The sequence below is a fragment of the Talpa occidentalis genome, unplaced genomic scaffold (genome assembly GCF_014898055.3).
Source record: "Talpa occidentalis isolate TD23 unplaced genomic scaffold, MPIMG_talOcc4v2.1, whole genome shotgun sequence".
Taxonomy (NCBI): domain Eukaryota; kingdom Metazoa; phylum Chordata; class Mammalia; order Eulipotyphla; family Talpidae; genus Talpa; species Talpa occidentalis.
This window is the reverse complement of record NW_026555331.1, coordinates 4,492,138-4,511,974: the sequence shown is the minus strand read 5'-3', so window position 1 is coordinate 4,511,974 and position 19,837 is coordinate 4,492,138. Positions and strand designations below refer to the sequence as shown.

General features: G+C 60.9%; 1 protein-coding gene across 2 annotated transcripts in view; it reads right to left on the bottom strand.

Moving 5' to 3' along the window:
* The window catches only part of TRAPPC9 (trafficking protein particle complex subunit 9), a 204,773-nt gene that overhangs the window by 63,489 nt on the left and 121,447 nt on the right, over nucleotides 1–19,837 (bottom strand). For both annotated transcript variants that reach the window (XM_054691956.1, XM_054691955.1), the window contains one exon: nucleotides 2,822–2,964. In XM_054691956.1, coding sequence (XP_054547931.1) covers nucleotides 2,822–2,964 — 143 coding nt within the window. The remainder of the gene's footprint in view (nucleotides 1–2,821; nucleotides 2,965–19,837) is intronic.

The following is a 19,837-nucleotide window of genomic DNA, read 5'->3' as shown; positions in this document are numbered from 1 at the left end:
GGGGCGGGGCTGAGCGGTCTCCAGGGAGGGACGGGAGGCAGGGGCAGGATGCCAGGCTCGGTACAAGTGGGGCAGAAAGCACAAGTCAGGGCACCAAAGGCCACGAGTGACACCTCACGCGCGACGCAGGAGGCCAGTCCACAGGCCGAGAGGAAAGCCGGCTTCAAAGGGTGCTCTGGAGGTCCAGGGTCCCCTAGACTAGGGCAGGCCTGCACATAGGTGTCCCTGCCTCCAGCGGCACCACCGAAAGCTCACTGAGGAGGAGGCACAGCGGCCCACGGCCAGACCCGGGAAGCCCAGGTGGCCGGGGCAGGAGCTTCATGCCCCTCGCAGTCTGACTCCAGAGCAGAGCACACGGCCTAGCTCGCATCAGCAGCAGAGCCACCTTCCATGTGTTCAGCCTCCCGGCCTGCTCGGGGCACCGATGGCCACGCGTGCGCCCAGCTGTCCGTGCACAGCAGCCTCAGGGCCAGGCGGGGGCCAGGGGTGTGCGCCCCTCAGGGCCTGCTTCCTGTGCGGGTGTGCTGACATGGGCTCTCTGGAATGCCTGCCCCAGATGATGATTTTAAGCGAAACGTCTTCCCCTGTGAGCAGGTTGAGACGTAATGAGCTCACAAGGCATCCTGGCACGTCCACTTCAATCCACCGCAGAAGTCAAGCGCCCGAGATGCCTGTAGTTTGCTGTGGTCAGGCCATGCAACTTGTACAGGTCTCCAAGGGAAACGGAGCTTAAATATTTTTTCAAAGTCACGACTTTTACACAAAAGACACTTGAATAAATGCAGTCTTGGTTTTTCACGCCCGATCGTCCTTACGTCCTCACTTGGCCCCACAGTGAGCTGTGTGTACCAGCTCCGAGGCCCGGACCCGGGCACGCCTCCAGCGCTCAGACTCCAGCCAGGGAACAGGAGCCCAGGGCCTACCGACTCCACCGTCCTCCAGCATCCGCGGGGAGAAACACCACGGCACTTTCCTTGGCACCGTGCCAGACGTCTCCAGCAACAAACAGATGTGCTCCCCGATGGTATGTGTATGCTCACGTGGAGGCGCTCGGCGCCAGGTCCAGGTGGCACCCACAAGGACGCAGAGCTGGCGCTCCCACGCCGTGACCACCACGCAGGACATGCAGCGGCTCGTCATGCCCAACAGACCTTTCTTCTGACCTGCCAGGGCACCAGGGATAAAGGTGCCCCCCAGGATGGGGAGACTTTGAGCTAGATCACCTGGGAAGAACCCAGACAGTGGCCTGGGGACACTTGTGTCTCGGGGTGGTGAAGGAGCATGCCTGGGGAACCCAAGACTGGTGGTAGTGCTGGCAATGCCATCAGGAGGCACTTCTGAGGCTCAGTTCGCAGAACTGGGGAGCAATCTGACTTAGCAGGAACGGACAGAGGGCATTAAGAGACGCATGATCTCGGCCCCAAGAGCAGGGACAAGCAACGTGCTCCAAAGGGAGTGCCTGAGGCCACCAGGCTGGGGACTCAGAAGCTGGGGGTGGGGTTCCCCGGTGTGCCTGCAGTCCGGAGGCGGCACCGCCTCGTCTTAGGTTACTGGGAGCTGCAGGGCCCTGCCAGGGAAGCCAGACAGTGACTGGGGAAAACAAGGAAGCAACAACCTGTGCTGTTCCCCAGACTCCGACTATGGCCACGGCAGCCAGAGAGGCAGGTGGGTGGGTAGGCGGGCAGGCCCAGTCCACGCACAGAAAGACCCAGGCCCTCTCCCGGCTCTGCTGGCACAAATGCTCAGGCTTCCCAGGCCAGAGCTCGGGCACTGCAGACAAATCAAAACAGAGGCCGGTCTTGGCAGGCAAAGACCTGGGCTCTGCACTGAACATGTGCTGGGTGAAGGCTAAGCAGCAGCAGCCAGGCCGTTCATTTCCACTGAAACAATTTTCCACCGGCTGGGAAGGAAAACCGTCTTTCTCCGAAAGGCAAAGTGTTCGTGGCTCTCTCTCCCAAGGGCGTCTGACGCCCACCCTCCTGTGGCGACAGCGCCCTGGCGCCCTCCAGGGAGGCCAGGAGGGGCTGCACGGGGTGCTCTCCTGGGCTCAAGCTGCACGGCAGCCCCAGCTCCGCAAGAGTGAACATCTCTGAGTAGCCCCAACAGACGGGAGGCCCCACCGGTCGGCGATCCAGATGTGCACCGGGCCCAGCAGCTGCTTAAGGGGCAGGGATCCAGGCCAGGGTTCCACCCCGCACCCCCAGAGCCCCGACTCCCAGTTCATCACCAGTTAGTCTGAGGTGAGAAATGGTCATCTACTGACATTTGAGAAGCCACTTCTGAGTTTGAAAGAGAGAAACTGTTGAATTTCTCTGTCCCTGGGAGAAGCCTAGGCCTGGGACGTAGGTAGGAGACAGCAGGGCTCCTCGGGCAGAAAGGAACCACTGCTCCAGGCCAGGGGGTGCTCCAGAAACGGGGTGCTGAGATGCTGGATGGTCAGGCACTGCACATGAGTCTTACAGGGATGCCACAGGGACACAGGGAGACCTCAGACCCCGTGGGAGGCCCCGAGTCACATGGCCAGCCTCAAGCCCCTGCTCGGGGCAGCAGGACCAGCCTGGACCAGGACCGGATAGGGGACGCAAGCGGGCGGCACAGCCTCACAGGGACACCACACTCAGGCCCTGATGACAGTGTGCTCTCCGCTCACAACCTCCGGCAGATGCCGCCACACACCCCTGCTCCCTGGGGCCACCCAAATTCCAGGGAGGCAGAGCCACTTGGCCACCAGCAGGGTCTGAGGGGGGGCCACGGTGAATGCGGAGCACAAGGGTGAGGTGGCGCCATCGGGCAAAGCAGGGCTCGGGCAGGGGCCGCTCACCTGGTGGCCGGCAGAGTGCTGACGCGGGTGAAGACAACGGACGGCTCGGCCTCCACGTGCAGCCCCAGCGACAGGCTCCGGTAGTAGCCCTCGACGTGGCCCGGGCCTCCTGAGTACTTGAAGTTCAGGATCGCTTCCAGGGTCTGGGAAGATGCAAAATGTGGCCATTAGTGCTCCACTCTGATGGGCGTTGTTCAGAAGGCCAGGCTGGGGACAAGCCCCCCAGGGGGACAGGCGCAGCCCCAGCCACCTCGCCGCGCTGGACAGCTGGCACCTGGTGTCACCTCTCCTAGACGCCCGGCGTCCACACCCACAGTTCCCAGCCCAGGTATGAAAACAGAGAAGGACTCCAGAGTCCTTCTGTGGCTGGACATGGCGTTTCAGGAGACGTGCTGACATGGGCCTGGCTTGCTCACAGAGATGGGGCCGGTGGGGCTTAGAGCAGAGAGAGAGAGTCTGGCCCTGGGCGACAGCCAGGGAAGCCCACTCGGGTCAGGTCGTGAGTGTCCTTGAACGTGGCAGAGCTAAGGTTAAGGGCAGCCACAGAGCCAGAGGGCCAGGGAGCAACAGGCCCCGCCGGGGATGCTATGGGCCCAGCAGGGCCTCTGAGGAGAGTGAAGACCTGGGAGCCCAGACAGGTGTGCACCCCCCACCCTGGGGTGCTCACCTGGAGGACTCTGGAGGGAAGGACAGCAAAGGGGGCCCCCACCACAGGACAGGCAAGCCCAGCCCCCACCCCACCCCACCCCACCCCACCCACTATGAAGCAAAATCCTAAGCTCCAAGACAACAGCAGCTCATTAATGGGGGTGGTGGGGAGAAAACCTGGGCTCCTGGGGGAGCGGTGGCAGCTGCCAAGGGCGCAGGGGTAGGGTAAATATCCATTCTGGGGGGCTTGGGGGAGGCAGAAGTGCTGGGAGGGCCAGGAGCCCTTCCTGAGCCAGGATCAGCCCAAACCTTCAGGGGTCAGCAGCTCCAGGGCAGGGCGCCCCCAGCTAGGCAGCGCCAGGCTGCTGTGGGGAGGAGAGCGAGGCCGAAAGCTCCCCGCCCGCAAGACCCAGGCACCACCGGACTGAGGCAGGACAAGAGAGAGGAGCCCTCCCCCCGTCGGTCGGAAGCCCGCTCTCGGCTGCTGAGCCATCCCGGCTCTCCAACGGCGAGACACCCCCACCCCATCCCCAACCCCACCGCAGAGCGCAACACAGAGAGAGCAGGTGCATGCTGCCCAGAGCGCCCATGCAGGACTCGAGGGCCAGGGAGGTGCTGACAGCACCCCAGAGTCAGCGAGGCGCCGGCCGGAGGACAGGTAGCAGGTCAGCCACCTCAGCATCTGCGCCTCAGTCTCTGGCTGTTCAAGAGGCCACAAACTCATCTGCCCCCCTAGACCCCGGCAGACACGAGGCGGAAGCGAGGCGGCTCACCAGGCAGCAGCCCGGTGGCGTGGGGTCCGTACTCCCGGCAGCTCACGCCGACACGGGCCGCGTGGCTTAGAGTAGGAGGGAGACGCGACCGGGAGTCGTGCCCTTTGCTTTCACATTTTTTTTCAGTCCTAGCAGAGCATACGGAGAAATCTGCCACCTGAACGCCCTCCACGCAGCACGGGTGACCAGCCTGTCCACGCCGCGTGGCTCCTCCGCCACCTCCAGCAGTGCTGCTCCATCTGCACAGGCTGAAGCTCCGCGCCCTCTGCACAAGCCCCGGCCCCGCTGCTCCATCCGTGCCCACCTTCCCGTGGAGTCCTCCAGGCCTCAGGAAGTGGAGTCTGCGGTACCGGTGCAGCCGCTGCTCCCGCTGTCCGAGGTCAACCCTGCCCCCACGGTGGAGCCATCGCAAGCGTCCGGTCCAGCCACCTGATGTCCTGCTCGGCACAGCCTGGGGCAAAGACCGGGCGCGAGGGCACAGCACTCCTGAGTGAGGGGCCGAGGGGGCTGCGGGCACTAGACTGGGGAGGGCTGGGCCCCGCGACAAAACGCCAGGCGGCAGCTGCTGGGCCGGCTGACCACAGAGGTAACTTCAGGAGGTAACAGGGAGACTCTGGAGCGGGCTGGTGCTGGGCACAGGAGAGGCGTGTGGGAGGGGTCGTGCGGCTGCATTTCAGGGAATCCGACTCGCTGAGCTGACTTTAGACAGAGGCTGACTGTTCACAGGCGCACGAGCACTTGCAGACAGCAAAGCAAGACGCCCCAGCTGCCATGCCCCAGCTGCCGTGCCCCTGAGGGACGGCCATGCTGAGGTCCATGTGGGCCTTGGGGTGTGCAGGTTCCCAGCAGAGATGGCAGGAGGTCATGCTTCACTGTGGTCAAAATGCCACAGGAACCTGAGACAGCCATGCCCTTCTGGGGGGTCAGTAACCTCGCCCGGGACACGTCAGCCACACCTGGCGGCCAGCAGTCCTGCTCTGCTCTTAGGTGAATTGGGACTGTCCGTTCCAGAGGCACAGCCCTGGTGCTCCTCGGTGCCTCATCCAACGGAGAGAAGGGCCAGAGTCAGTCACCGCTGGACAGGCCCCTGGCCAGTGCACACACGTCTGAGGAACAGGTCTCCAATTTTGAAAGACCCGGGTCGGACCTGTCCTCATACCCCCTTCTGCTGTTTCTGTGCTGTGACCTGAAATCACTCGCAGTTTGTGATTCACTTCATAAGTCGAATGTGTGGGCCCAGCAGGTCCAGCGGGGGCTCAATCCCCAAGAGGCCAGCCCTACAGATGACAGAGGTCCGCAGCGCCACGTCCTAGCTAACCGCCTCTGGGCCGCCTCTCTCTGTGTTAACTGCACCTCGACGCCTCTGACTGCGGACCAGACACCCGTCCGCGGCGCGCAGCAGCGGGGCCTGAGCAGCAGCAGCCAAGAAGCAGCCCCTGCCCGGCGGCTCGGCACGGGGTGGTGGCAGGGTGAGGACCGCGGGGCCAGCCCAAAGCTCTGACTGGGGCTCCAGGGGCTACTTTCTTGCCTTTCCCTGACGCATGTTCATGCTGTTGACCATTGTTTTATTGACCTGCAGGACTTCTTTCCTTCCAGATTTCTAGGAAGCTCAACATGCGAAGAAAATCACTCCTTGCTTGTATATAAACTGCAAATATTTTCACAGTTGGCCACTGTCCTGGGCTTTATTAATGATGTTTTTGCCTTGCAGGAATTTTTTATCTTCTTGTATTTAGTGCATCAATCGTTTGCGCCTGTTTTTTTTTTTTTTTTATGAGCCCTGAATTATGGTTAAAAACACCCCACGCACTGCAGTTATGAGAGCGTGCTCCCGTGTTCATCTACCACTTTAAAGGTTATCTTAACCTCTTTTTTTAAACATTTGTTTATTAGAAGAACTGGGGCACAGGCCAGAGGTGTGGGGGATGAGAGGATTCCCCAGAGACAGAGTGGGGAGCAGAACAGGCGGGTCCACTGAAATCCACTGCTGAGGGGAGCAGCGGGTGGACAGGAGAGGTCTCCTGCGCCCTGTGCGTCAGCTCCCTGGCCAGGATGGACTCAGGCCTTAGCAGTGACAGTGCTGAGACTGAACCCCCAGGCCCTCGGGGGGCCCCTCTTTTAACCTCTTAACTTCAGTGTCAAAGGTGGCAGGAAAGTTGAAAGTTAAATAATAAAAATCCAAACCTCCCTGTCAGCCCAATTCAACACTTGTTCACATTTTGCCCCAATATTCTACGCCAGTGTCCCTCTCTCAGGCAGACAGGCGTGAGAAGGTGCCTGCAAGCCCTCTCTGTTGTCTAGCTGCTGTTTCTCCCTTCGTAATTAATAATTAACGCGCGTGTTTTCTTCACTAAATTGTTACCCACTCGCTGTAGCCTCCATTGGTGGCTTTCTGACATCACTCACACTCCTGAGTCGGCTGCAAGGAGGTGGTTTTCTCCCCCGTTCACGTCCTCGGTGGCAGGTGCCCGTGTGGATTCTGGGATTATTTCACCCAAGGGCCTGCCCCGCCCCTCACAGGTGTTGTGGCTGCCGCCCTGATGGCCCCCGGCCGGGCACCTGTGGAGCCGAAGGCTGGTCCTCCAGCAGCCCCGCCACTCCTCGAGCACGACCTGCTTCACGGGACAAGGTGTTCCAGGCTCGTCCAGTAGCTTCCCTGCCCTGAAAATAAGCCTCTGCGCAGAAGAGGCTCAGTCTTCTCAGCAGAGAACAAGAGCAGGTGTCGGCTGTGCCCAGGGCAAAGCGAAGACACTCGCTTCCCGGCACTGTGCAGTGAGCAACGCTGAGGAGTGCGCATGTCTGCATCTAGCCACACTCACATGAGGGCCTCCTTGGCGGCGCAGGGGTTAAGCGTAGCACTGTGAAGCTGTCCGCAGCCTCTGCAGCACGAGTTCGATCCCCATCGGCCAGGGAGCTACCCACAGGGAGCTACCCACCTCTCCTGTCTCGCCCACTGCTCCCCTCAGCAGTGGATTTCAGTCAGTCTGCCTGTTCTGCTCCCCACTCTGTCTCTGGTGAATCTTCTCACCACCCCCCACCCCGGCACCTCTGGCCTACACCCCAGTTCTTGTATGCATAAATAAATCTTTAAAAAAAACCTGAGGAGTACGTGTGTCTACATCTAGCCATGCTCGCAGGTTGTGTGCTCACAGATGCACACAGGCTGCATGAACGCGGAACTGTACAGCTACGTCTCTACAGGCTCACTCGGATATATTAAGGCCTGTTTCTATATCCATTTTCCATAGAGAAATACATGACTGTCGGGATAAGGATACACACACAGACAAGAACACACAGGAGTGTCACAGAGCGTTCACAGTGACGCCCCAAGTTCCGAACTCACAATTAGAATGAATCGTAACTTCCGCCCTTTCCACATCTGTGACGACCTCTAGCTGTAAGCACGGACTCCTGCTGCCCGCGCTGTAGTTGTAAGACACACAGAAAGCGCCCCCGGCCGAGACCACGCGCCTCCTCGCAGGCGTCCAGGACACACGGAGGCCCAGGACTCCTGGAACCACAAGGAGGGCGTCCCTCCATGGCAGGAAGCTTCCCTCGGGGCCACGTCACCTCCCACGGCTGCCTGTTCAAGCCAGTTTCCAAGTGTGAACCCGGCTACAGCTTCATGGTGGACCCGGTGTGGCCTCCCGGGCTGACCAGCCCCCAGGGCAGAGGAGGAGCTGCAGCCCGAGGGTTCCCCTGCCAGCACGGCCCCCAACACCTGCGGGCTGTGGCCCCCAAGAGGTTCTGCATGTGGGCCCCAAAGAAGGGGATCAGGGTGGTGCCAAGACAGGCTGTGCCCAGCAAGGGAACACACGGACGCAGCGAGAGGCTGGGCTGCCCACCCTGGCAAAGCGTGAGCTTGTGCCACCCAGGGGTGCCGGCAGAGAGCCGCGGTCAGGAGGCCGCAGGCAGGCGGGCCGGCCCCTCCTCCCACCCAAAGATGAGGCGAGTTTGGCTTCAGCAAGTCAGGCCTAAAAGGGGCCTTGAAGTGATCAGGCCAGGCACCCCATCTTCTACCCGGGCAGCAGGGATCCAGAAAGGGGCAGGCGAGGAGCCCAGGCCTCCCTACCGCCCCGGTCCCTCTGGGGGGATGAGGAGCCCTCGGCACCAGGAGCCTCAGCCGTCAGGGAGTGACCCCGAGACAAGAGCGTCCGCGAGCTGAGCTCAGAGGGGCCGGCCCGGGTGTCCCCCATCTGCAGGCTGAGGCCAGGCGGCCCCCAAAAGGAAGCAGGATGGGCACAAAGGCTCACACACCATCTTCTCAGCTTCCTGCTTGAAATTTTTCAAAGTTCGGCGTTAAGAATCAACAAACCAAGGGTGCTGGAGCCTGGGGCTTTAAAAAGAACTGAAAGTTTGCAAACTCTGTCACGACCTTGCTGAGTACGCGCGGCCTCAAGGATGGATAGTTGCAGGTGCTTTTTAGAAGATTCCCAGGCCTCCTAAGGAAGGTCTCGGCGGGGTGCCCCCTTTCAGGGAGATATTTGGGCCACAAGGTCCCAAGGCACCAGCTGGGCTCTGACCCCCGACCTGCACGCTCGCCCGGCGCCCGGGCCCTGCGGAGAGCCCGTGGGCAGCTGGGAAAGGGCGTGTGGCAGCAGCCGGCCGGGGCCAGCCAGCCAGGCCCGCTCGCTCGGAGCGCGCTGCTCCCGTTTAGTTCCTCTCTGCTGATCTTCTTGGTTACACAACCCTCCTAGCCCGTGGCCTTTGCTTCTTCCCACTCCTGCAAATTTCCCTCTTTAAATAGAAAACAGAAACTTTCCAAACAGCACAGCAATTCCTGAAAAAAATTAAGACTAGAAATGCCACAGCGGCAGCCTCCTGCTTCTGGGGTTGACCCGAAGGAAAGGCGCGCGCGCACTGACCCCACGCGGGCCGCAGCCCCGCTCTCCAGAGCCCAGCGAGACGGTCTGGGGCGCCGACAGGTGCCGATGAGAAGATGCGGCGTGTGGGCGCGGCGGGCGCTGCTCAGCCACGAACGGAAGATGAGGCCTCGGGGGACCGCCGGGCTGGGCTGCGCCGGGAAGGGCCTCCCGCCCCCTCGGAAGTGGGAGATAAACAAACAAAACGCGCTCTTGGCTCTTGAGAACACACGGGGTGGGGGGGACAGGACCTCGGCCGGCAGGTACGGCTGCTGGATTGTAACCCAAAACTTACATAACCTCTTGGACCAAGATCGCTTCAATGAAATAAAAAGTTTGAGGCAGAAAAAACGAACGCGGAAACTCCGCCTGCTTTGCCAGCCGTGGAGCCTGGAGGCCCCCAGCTGGCGACCTGGTGACACCCCGCCCGGGAGGCTGTTTCTCTGGCGCAGCGGGGCCCACTTCGGAGCTGCTCCACAGATCACTCTCCGGCTCAGCCAGCACAGCAGGCCAGAGCGGGGGACCCCGGGTCTCCCTGAGGCTTAGGGAGGGGCTGCGGGCTCTGGCTGCACCCGTGCAGGCTGCTCTGGGCCCAGAGTTTCCTCTTCTGGCCCATAAAGTGCCCCCTTTTGGGGAGGGCTCCAGACATCCTGACCAGCAGGAAAAGCAGTGGAGAGGGCAACCGCCTTGCCGGGCCACCGACTGCGCCGCACGGACCCAAGAGCTCACGGCGGGTCTCAAAACCGCCCTGCAGAGCACAGCGCATGGGCCCGCCTGGCAGGGGAGGGAAATGAGTGGCCCGTCCCGGGTCGTGTCTTTGTGGGGAACCCTGCTCTCCTTCCTTCTGTCCCCACCAGAGCAGGGCCCAGAGGAGCCCCTCACCCCGTCCAGGCCAGGGTTCACACAGCACACAGCCCCCGGGTACAGGGACACAAGCCTGCAGGCCTGACCCAGCCCCACCTGCTCCAGAGGCCACGATCACAGTGATCAGCATCCCCCGCCCCCGCCCCCGCCCCAGCCCTGACCAGACCGGGAGGGGCCCCTGGAGGCTCGTTTCACAGCCCGAGGCCCTCACACACTGTGGAACTTGTAAGTGGAATGAGGACTACACTGAAGCCTGAGGCCTGGGGCCCCACGCGGAGACCCAGGCCCCACAGGTGGAGCCAAAGGAAACAGCCCCGACTGGAAAGCAGAGGAAAGCAGGGATCAAGGGGCTCCAGCCTTCCCTCACCCCCCCGGCACCCTGCTGGCCTCCAGAGTCCGGGGCTCACCTTGGGGGTGAGGACATGGTCCTCTACTCGGCAGGACGACGTGGACAGGCGGCCCTGAGGCCTCTGCAGTGGTGGACCACGCACCCCCGCAGGTGCCTCTCCACAGTTCCCAAACAGACCACATGCCGGGTGGCAGCTGGGCACCCCTCAAACCCAGGTGCCCCCCCGGGAGGGCTGTCTGTTCAGCTCCCCTTCCCCCCGCTCCTCCACAAGGCAGCGGAGAGTCACTCGGTCTGTTCAAAAGACAATCACTGAGTGGTCACCCTGGGCTGGACACGGGGCTACAGGCCCTGCTGAGAGTGTGAGCAGAGGGCCAGGCAGCTCTGGAGAGGCCGAGAGGAGAAGAACCGGTTGAGGCTCGGGGCAAGGCCGGCCAGCGCGGCTGACCAGCGCGAAGCGGGGAGAGGGAGCTGTGCAGGCCGCAGGGAGGCCGGACTTTGCCTGCTGAGCTACAGTGGCAAAAAGAAAGTCACAACTGACCAGCAGACGTGCCTCACACGGACGCCGACTCCCAACACACTCCCACGGCCTCTGCCCTGTGGCCTCTGCCCCGCGGCCTCTCAGTGGCCCATAAAGAAACCCCGCATTTCTAACGTGCCCCACTAACCCCCCAGGTGTCCGTGCAGAATTCAGTCTGCCCAGCTCTCAAGGCCCTGCAGGTCGCAGGCAGGCCCCGAGAAACTGTCGCGCCCGTGGAGATGCCAGGTCCCTCCACACGCAGGCCCCAGCCTGGCTCCCGGCCTGGGGGGCTCGGAACACACCTACTGCACGCACACAAGCATTAAGGGGACCCCGGGGGGCTGGCAAGGACTGCAGGCCCTGGGAGAATCGATCTCTACTGTACATGCAGCCTGCGCGTCCGCAGATGCCACTGATTCCCTGACGCTCAGCTGTGTGCGAGGAAACGCGCCCTGTGTGCTTAGTGTGCCTTTGTGGCTGCACCCACCCAGGAGGAGCCCCCAAAGACAGAGAGCGGCAAGATAACGCCAGTCGCAAAGGAGTCACATGGGTGGGCGGAGACGCTGGGCCAGGGTAGGTGGGGTCGAGCGGCCAGACGAAGCCCTGGGGTGAGGGCACAGGACGTCAGCGTCCTCCGTCCTCCAGGAAACATGCTCTCGGGTGGGGCTGCACCGGCGCGGGCACAAGCCCGGAGGCCCCAGAGCAACGTGCAGCAGCTCAGGCTTCCAAGCCAGCGAGGACGGAGTAGGGGGCTCCCGCGTCCCTGTCTCCGTGTCCCCGCCCCTCTCCAACGGTCAAGTGCTTTTGTAAGAGCCCTGGGTTGTGGCGTCTCCAGCTAAGTCGCACCCCAAGAGACGAACTCAACCTGGACACAGACCTCAGCGGCACACGCGGGGAGCTCCGCCCTCACGCCAAAGGGGGACGTGGCACCAATGCGGGCGCAGGCTGAGGAGCAGAGGCAGGACCGGGAGCCTGGAGAGCAGCCGTCATGTCCCCACAGTGTGTCCCCTGGTCCTGCTACGGAGCCCGCTGCACGGACAGCCCGGCTTCCTCCGCCCTGGGGCCGCTGTGTGGGGGAGCCAGGGAGAAGGGCACAGGCCTCCCAGCCTGGCCCCGCGCCTGCCGCAGGATGGGCTCCCAGCCTCTCCTCTGGCCAGACGGGCAGCAGCGGCTCAGGGTCTGCCCAGCCAGCGGTCGGTGCCCCATGGCCCTCGCCTGCATCAGAGGCCGGAGCCCACCACATGCAACGCACGGTGAAGAGCCGCCTTTGTTTTTCCTTTCAGAACAAAACACCATCTCCTCGGGAAAGGAGCAGTTTCACGCCCAGACGTGTGCTCAGCGACCCACAGAGAGCACTTAAGTGATTTAAAGGCGCTCAGGATGGCTGGTCCCTCACACAAGCCGGGATCGGGCTGCTGAGAAGTTCTGGGTAGCAGACGCGGAGGGGAGACGCACAGCTCACGATCTGCCACTACGTCTCACTCTTACATAAGACGCAGCACGAGTGTGAACGTTCCCGGCCCAGAGGCACCAACTGCTTTCTTTTCAGTGTAATCCGGGCAAGAGACCCGGCAGAGGAGGGGGCAGGGCGCGTCCCCAGCCCCCGGGCTCGGGCCAGGCTGACGGCAGGCAGCGCGCCCAGGACGGGCCGGGGAGGGAGGGCATTCTGGGCCCCGCCGGAAGGTGGTACAGGCCAGTTCAAAGTCACCACTGCAAACGCAGAAGAAGCGTTTCCCAGCCACAGTGTTCCTCCAGCAAAGTCTTTCCACTTCCAAGGAGAGAAATACAGGAAACTGGTGAAAAGGGAAGAAAGCACAACCATCATGTCTGAGATCCGCGGCGCAATAAGTGGCAGCAAGACGGTTTCTCATGCACAGCGGACATCAGACATCCGGGATCCTCCACGGGGAGCAGAATGAAGAGAGAGAGGACACTTCTCCCCACGGAAGAGGCCCCACCAGTGAAGGCAGGAGGAGGGCGGGCACCCCATTTGCATGTCCCAGCCCACACAGGCCCACACCTGGGTGCCAAGGGCTGTGCCGTCGGCCTGGGCGCGGGGGCTGAGCCGCCAGGCGAGAGCAAGCATCTCCGCTTGTGCGACAGTGCCCACCCACACCCTCGGGAGGTGGCCCTGCCGTCGGGGATGTGCGGCTCCAGGGACTCTCCACCTGGCCAGTGTTTCAGTGGTGACCCCTGAAGGCAAGTTGGCCACCGGCTGCTGAGGCCAGTGACACGCACCCCACAGCTGTCCCCATGCGGGTCATCACCTCCAGGGCCCGGTCGTGCCCAGCAGGTGCCCGCACCACCTCCTTCCCGCGCCCAGTCTGGGGGTGTTTGCGCCCAGCTACGTGGGCTCCCGCCCTTACATCGAGGGAATTCTCTACCAAAGTAAAAAAATAAAGTTACTTCCAGTTCCTTGAAATGCTGCTGGGAACAACTTTATCACGCCAAGTGAGAAGTTGGGTCAGAAGAAACCAAGACAGCTGACCGCCTTTAAAGCTCGGACCGCCTCAGAGCCACGGCGCGCTGGCCCCGGGCGCCCTGCCCCCTGAAGGCAGCGTGGAGGAAGCTGCTGGGATGCTCCGGCCTCCGTTTCCGTTGCGGAAGGGGGCGGAATGCCGGCTGGCAGGGTCAAGTCACAGGGAGAGCAGCAGCCTGGGCCCCAAAAACCACAGGCCGGGGCTCACAGAGGCATCCCCAGGACCCTCCGTGCTCAGGGCGCCAAACCACACCCCAGAACAGGTGCCGTGGGGTGCCACAGGATGCCGCGGAGTGCTGTGGGGTGCTGCACTGATGGCAGCTGCAAGTGGCCCAGCCGCAAAGGTGACTTCGTGTCTTCTCTAGAGTAGGCAGCTTGAGGACAAGTGGGCCCTGGGCCTGGAAGGTTCACACTCCTGCTTGGCCGTGTTGGGGCTCAGGTGGCACCCTCCCAGCCTGCACCCCACACACGCTCCCAGTTCTACACCTGCTCGCCCCGCTCCCTTTGTGCTGCGGTCAGAAGTCCACGCTCCGGTGAAGAGAAGTGGCAGAACTAGGGCCTTGCCCCTTCCGGGAAAGGCGTTTGCTCTCCTCCGGGCAGCTGTCATCCTGCAGGGAGCGTGCCAGCGGCGGGTGGGCCAGTGACTGCACCAGAGCCGCACGCCCTCCCCCAGGGTCGTGCGCGAGGGCCTGCCTTGCCCACCTCCACTGCTACATGTGGCAGGAGAAGCAAATCCCGTGCCAATGACACAGGAAGCCCATGACCTCTTCCTAAAAACTACAAAAAACACCTTGTGTTCACACAACAGCGGTCACTGGAAGGGCCGGCCTTTTACCGGTTCCTGTTTGACACAGCGGCGTGTCAGCCACAGAGGCTATAGCCCGCGGGACAGGAGTTGGAGAGTTCAGTGATAACGGGGCGAAGGACAGGAAACCACGGCAGGACAAGAAGGCACTTGAATGGCCTGAGGATGTAGGCGCAGCCCACCAGGCAGGGATGCCAAGCTGAGGGCCTGCGTGCGAGGCCCCACAGGGTCTCTGTAGAGTCCAACGGACACGCCTGCCTGGAGCCCCGAGGGCTGGCGGGCTCCGGGGAGGGCAGAGGCCAAGGAGACCCCAACGCCACGGGCCTGGCGTGGGCTGGCCTCGCTCAGCTGCTGTGGCATGACCTGAGCTCCTGGGTGGGTCTCTGTAAGTGTCCCTCTGGGCCTGGCGTGGACGTCAGGTTACAGGAGGGTGACATCGGATGTGCCTCCAGCACAGGGACGCTGCCCCTTTGCACCGGGCCAGGCCATGAAACCAGGTCTGGCCGTGGGGACGCGAGGGGACCGGATGTCCTCGTCACGGAGGGAAGGGCCGACCTGCTATTTTTACCTAACTCTGCTCTCTCCTCTGACAACACAGGCTGTGCACAATGGAGAAGGCTGGTAATTTTAGCAATGAAACGTCGTCCCCCTGTGATAAAAAGGCGAAGCTGTGGGCATATGGCTGTTCATCTTGCATTAATACTCCTGACCGCCTGGTCACTTGCCTTGCTTTCTGGTTCTTTCAACTTGTGGTTCCTTTTCCAGTTGAGAAGCTCTTCTGACACAGGTGGGGGTGATTCAGAGGCAGCAGAGTCCAGCCAAGCCTGACCTCTGGGGGCAGGGGTGGGGCAGGGGCGGCTCTGGGCTCACCACGAGCCCAGCATCCTGCCAGCTCCATGACGCAGAGAGCAGGCGTGGCCAAGGCGCCCCCGGCTCGTGCACCCCACCTGTTCATCTCCCCCATGCACCTGCTCCTCACCAAGATTTCCTCCAACCCCCACCACCGCTACCCACGCGGTGGGGGCCACCGTGACATGAGCTGCCATTGGTCACAGCCATCCATGAGCGCACCCCTCCCTGGGCCGGCGGGACCTTCTCACTGTGAGACACTTGCTCCTGCTGACAATGACGGTCCACGAGGCTGGGCTCAGCCGACGCGGGCAGCGCCCACCACCAGGAAGGAGAGCTGGCGTAGCCAGGGAGGCAGGCCTAGGTGAAGATGGAGGCAGCGACCCGAGGCTGGGAGCTCCCTGAGCAAGGCCTGTGCCACGTCCCACGTGCCTGCCCCTGGACAGCCGGAGGGCATCTGTGAGCGCAGGGAGCCGAGCTGAGGAGCCAGGTGCCGGGCCAAGACCCACAGCTTTTAGAAAGCAGGTAAAACCAAGGGTCCCTTGTGAGAATTGCCCCGGGGGAACTGTCCATCCCCCTGACCACAACACCTCCCACAGGCAGAAGAGTCCAGGCACCAGCTATAAAGTGTCCAAAGGCGCAGATGGGAGAGAAACTACCCGAGTCTATAAGAGACTCCATCGTCGGTGGGAGGAGACGGCTGGCTGGAGAGGGACGCTGCCTCCTTCGCTTGAGCAGCCGCCGGCAGCGTCCAAGCCACCTGCAGACACACTGCACCGCGCCAGGCGCACCTGGGGAGTATGCCCAGGAGGACAGGGGAGTGAAGCTTGAGCGGCTGAAAAATATTTCCTCTGCTTCACCATTTTAGTCACATAGCCGCTCAACAGAACGCAGGCGTCCCTGACTCCCGGTGTTTACGCCTGCCTTCACAGCTGCGTGCCCACGCTACCTCCACAGGTGGCACAGGCTGCGTGACTCTCCCTGCATCACCTTGTACGGGGATTGTCATCCTTACATGCAAGCAAGGGTTAGGACAGATTCCTCCTCACACCTCCAGTGCTGTCCTGCACTCAGGACCAGGTCAGGGCTGCCTGGGGAAGGCTCCACGGAGAAGTGACATTCGAGCCACTGAAGAAGAATCTGACAGCTCCCTCCGGGGTGGGGTGAGGACAGGCGGCTGTGGCATCTGCCCTGAGGGCAGCCCCGAGGTCACCAGCACCAGTGGGGCTGCAGGACCCACCTGGCCACCTCGCATCCCTGCAAACGCTGCTGAGCAGGCACCCAGGTGACAGAAGCTTTCACAGGTGCAGGCGATTCTGGCTGAGGGCTCACCCCTACTTATGCATACATGACTGTCACTTTCAATATTCCTCATTCAAAAGAACAATTCAAACTCTGCCATCCTCCTAACGCACCGAGGCCAGTGGCTCAAACAAGCACAGGTGATCACCTGTATTGCAGCATTCCGAAGTCAAAGTAGCTTAATTAGTCCATCTGTATTTTGCAGGTGGCAATCAGCGTCTAATTAGTTTACCACAAACGGCGCACCCAGGACCCTTGTTGGGTCCTCACTGGTACAGCAATCGCGCCTGGCACGGGAACAGAGCCTAATAAATTAAATCAGCGAGTATTAACTGCCTGAATTATGCATGAGCCTCCCACTGTCGATGCGAGTGTGATTATCTAATCTGTGTTCTGTATCAAGTGATTCACCCGTGAATTTTCCTTGCAGTCACAATATATTGATAATTAAAAAAAAAAAACTAGAAAGACAAGAGATTTTAAAATAACATTTACAAAATCACTTCCTGAAGCGCACGAGCCAGCGGCCCCAGCAGCGTCTGGTCCCGGCGCAGACAGCACCCCAGCAGCCGAGGGGCCGACGCAGCCCCCGCAGACACCGTCCATCGCGCTCCAGAAGTTCGCACCTGTGTCGTGCTCGGCGAGGTAAGCGGAGGGCAGGACTCGCCACCGTGCGGATGCTAAGTCCGAGTCTGCGACTCCGCGCCAGGTGGCTGAGGGATGGAGGCTCAGGGCTCCAGGTCAGACCTTGGGGTCCAGATGCCCACCCCAGGGAGGTACAGCTTATCCTAGTGGGGTACACAGAAGTTCTGCATCCTACTGAGGTACATCTTATCCTACTGGGATACAGCTTACCCTAGTAGGGTACAGCTTATCCTAATGGGGTACAGCTTATCCTAGAGGGGTACACAGAAGTTTTGCATAGTGGGGTACAGTTTATCAATCGTTCCTATGTACATCGTGACCTGGAACCACGGCTCATGAGACGCCACCAAACCCAAATTGACAAATATTTCTTCTGAAACTTTCATATTTTTTTTTAAAGATTTATTTATTTATGCAAGCACTGGGTACAGTCAGAAGCGCGGGAGGGTGAGAGGATTCACCAGAGCCAGAGTGGGGAGCAGAGCAGGCAGAAGGACTGAAGGACACTGCTGAGGGGAGCAGCGGGCGGCAGGAGAGGTCTGCGCGCCATGTGGGACCCTCACCGGCTGCCGGGGATTGAACTGGCGCTGCAGAGGCTGCGGGCAGCTTTGCAACCCAGCGCTCAACCGCTGCGCCACTGAAACTTTCAGATAAGGTTTCACATTTGGACCGCGATTCCTCTGCTGAGTGCGTGACAGCCAGAAGGAGACGCGTGAGAACCATCGGGTTCTGTGATGGGCACAAAAGAGCGTAGTTTTTTACGACCCAGGCCCAACAGTGCTCCCCACTAGAATGTAAAGGAAGAGGCTCTGGCGTGTGAGGTGTGGCTTCGGGCTGGACTCTGCCCTGGCTCCAGCGCCCGTCAGCGGGAGAGGCCAGGGCACCCACACGGCCAAATAATAAAGATCCGTGAGAGAGGAGAGTGTCGCTATCCTGACGTCTGAGTGCATTTTAACGAGCTAATTAACATTACGGTGGTGACAAAGACACAAAAGGAAGGGGGTGACGGGTTAAGGATGCCGTCTTGAAATATTGCCCAGCTTGAAATACTGGCGTGAATAGCCGGCCCTTGACAAACCATTATTAACTTCATGTGTGCACAGCCCGACGCTCAAATTAATTTTTCTGCTGGAAATAAAGCTTTTGCAAGACACTGTAAAATGCATTCTTTTCTGCAATGCTTTGTTACACAAAAGAAGCCAAAATGGTCTCATTTAACTTGAGATCATGCACCTGAAGGTCAAAATCACGCGTTTCGGTTAAGCTTACATTTGTTTGAGGTTTTAATAATGACAACATCCAGCGTGGGGGCTGGACAAACGTTCTCCAACACAGTTGGTGGTGCTGAAAGGGCACAGCTTTTCTGGGGGGCAATCTGACAGCGGTGACCATGGACTTGGAAAGGCCCGTGACCCTGGGGTAAGCATCTGCCACCGCGAATCCACACTAAGAGCACGGCCTAGAACGTGCACAGATTCTTCCCGAGGTGAGCTCATCCCAACAGCGTTTGCCAAGTCAGCAGTAAGAAGGGCAGTAGCCTGGTGACCAACAGTTCAGGAGAACACTTAGACTATTCTGGTGACTTAGTGGATTATGACGTGGCCCTTAATATGACGCTGACAGTAACGCTGACCATGACGGGAAGTGCTTCAGTTCTGGCGCAGTCCTGGGACCGCAGGCCATGGCTTCAAAGGCTCTAAGGAAGCAGATTCTCCAACCTTCCCCTGCAGAGGGATCTGTGAACACAGCCCGGGGGTGGGGGTCTCACTGGCCCAAGAGAACACCCCTAAAGAATCACTGAGCTTTCCCCACAGTCTAACTGTAATCGGGGGTGGAAGCCAAAGACTGGTTCAGGCGATGCCCCCTGGAGGGGGTTGCTGGTGAGGATGGAGAGCCCCACGGAAAATATGAACAAAGTATGGGTGGGGGGAGATTCTGATGAGAAAGACAAGGGACTCTGGGCCTCCTGGTGACGGAGGGGTTCAATCTCGCGCTATCAAACTATCCCCAGCCACTGTGGCCTGAGTGGGATCCTGGCCAGGGAGCTACCCACAGGGCGCAGCAGACCCCTCCTGTCTCCCCGCTGCTCCCCTCAGCAGTGCATTTCAGTGGATCCGCCTGTTCTGCTCCTCACTCTGTATCTGGGGAGTCCTCTCACCCCTACACCCCTGGCCTGCACCCCAGCTCTTGTGTGCATAAATAAATAAATCTTAAAAAAAAAAAGATAAGGAAGGGACTCTGATAAGGGACTCCGTAGCCCCAGGACCTAGCAGGGGACACCAAATCTCGAACATATGCCCAGAGGTGAGGCGGGAGGGGCTGGACAGCGAGGCCTGGTGGCCAGGAGGGGACCTCACGGTGTGGGGCTCTGGAGAGAGGCAGATGCGGCTGGTGGAGCCCAAGGGCCTCCCGGAGCTGCTGTCAGTTTGCTCAAAGGAAGGACCTTTCAGCGTCACCCACAGGCGGGCAGTTAGTTACTCGCCGCTTCTTTCAGGCACCAAAGTGTTTCCTGCAGAAGCCAGCAGGTGCCTTTGGAAGAGGAGGGACCCTCATTATAAAGTCGCGGAGGGAGTTAACGTGTGAGAGCTAATTAGCTGCCGGGGTGCGGGTAAGAGCCGGATGAAAGACGCAGAGAGTCGGCAGCCACGCAGGGTGCTGGGCCTTGGAAGCAACTTCAAAGGGCTCTGAGCCGCGTCCCGCCTGCTGCGCTTCAGTTACAAAAATAACAGACTTAAAAACTGGCTCAGCCCAGGACTGCTCTGCACAGCGGGCTCCTCTCGCTGCTGCGATCTCCCACAGCCCGGGGACAGAGGCCGCCCCTCCCACCCCCCAGACCGGTCTCCCCCCCACCCCCGCCAGCTGTCTCTGTCCAGCCCCAGAGCCCTGGCCACCCTCCCCCGGGCCCCCTGCCCGGGCCTCT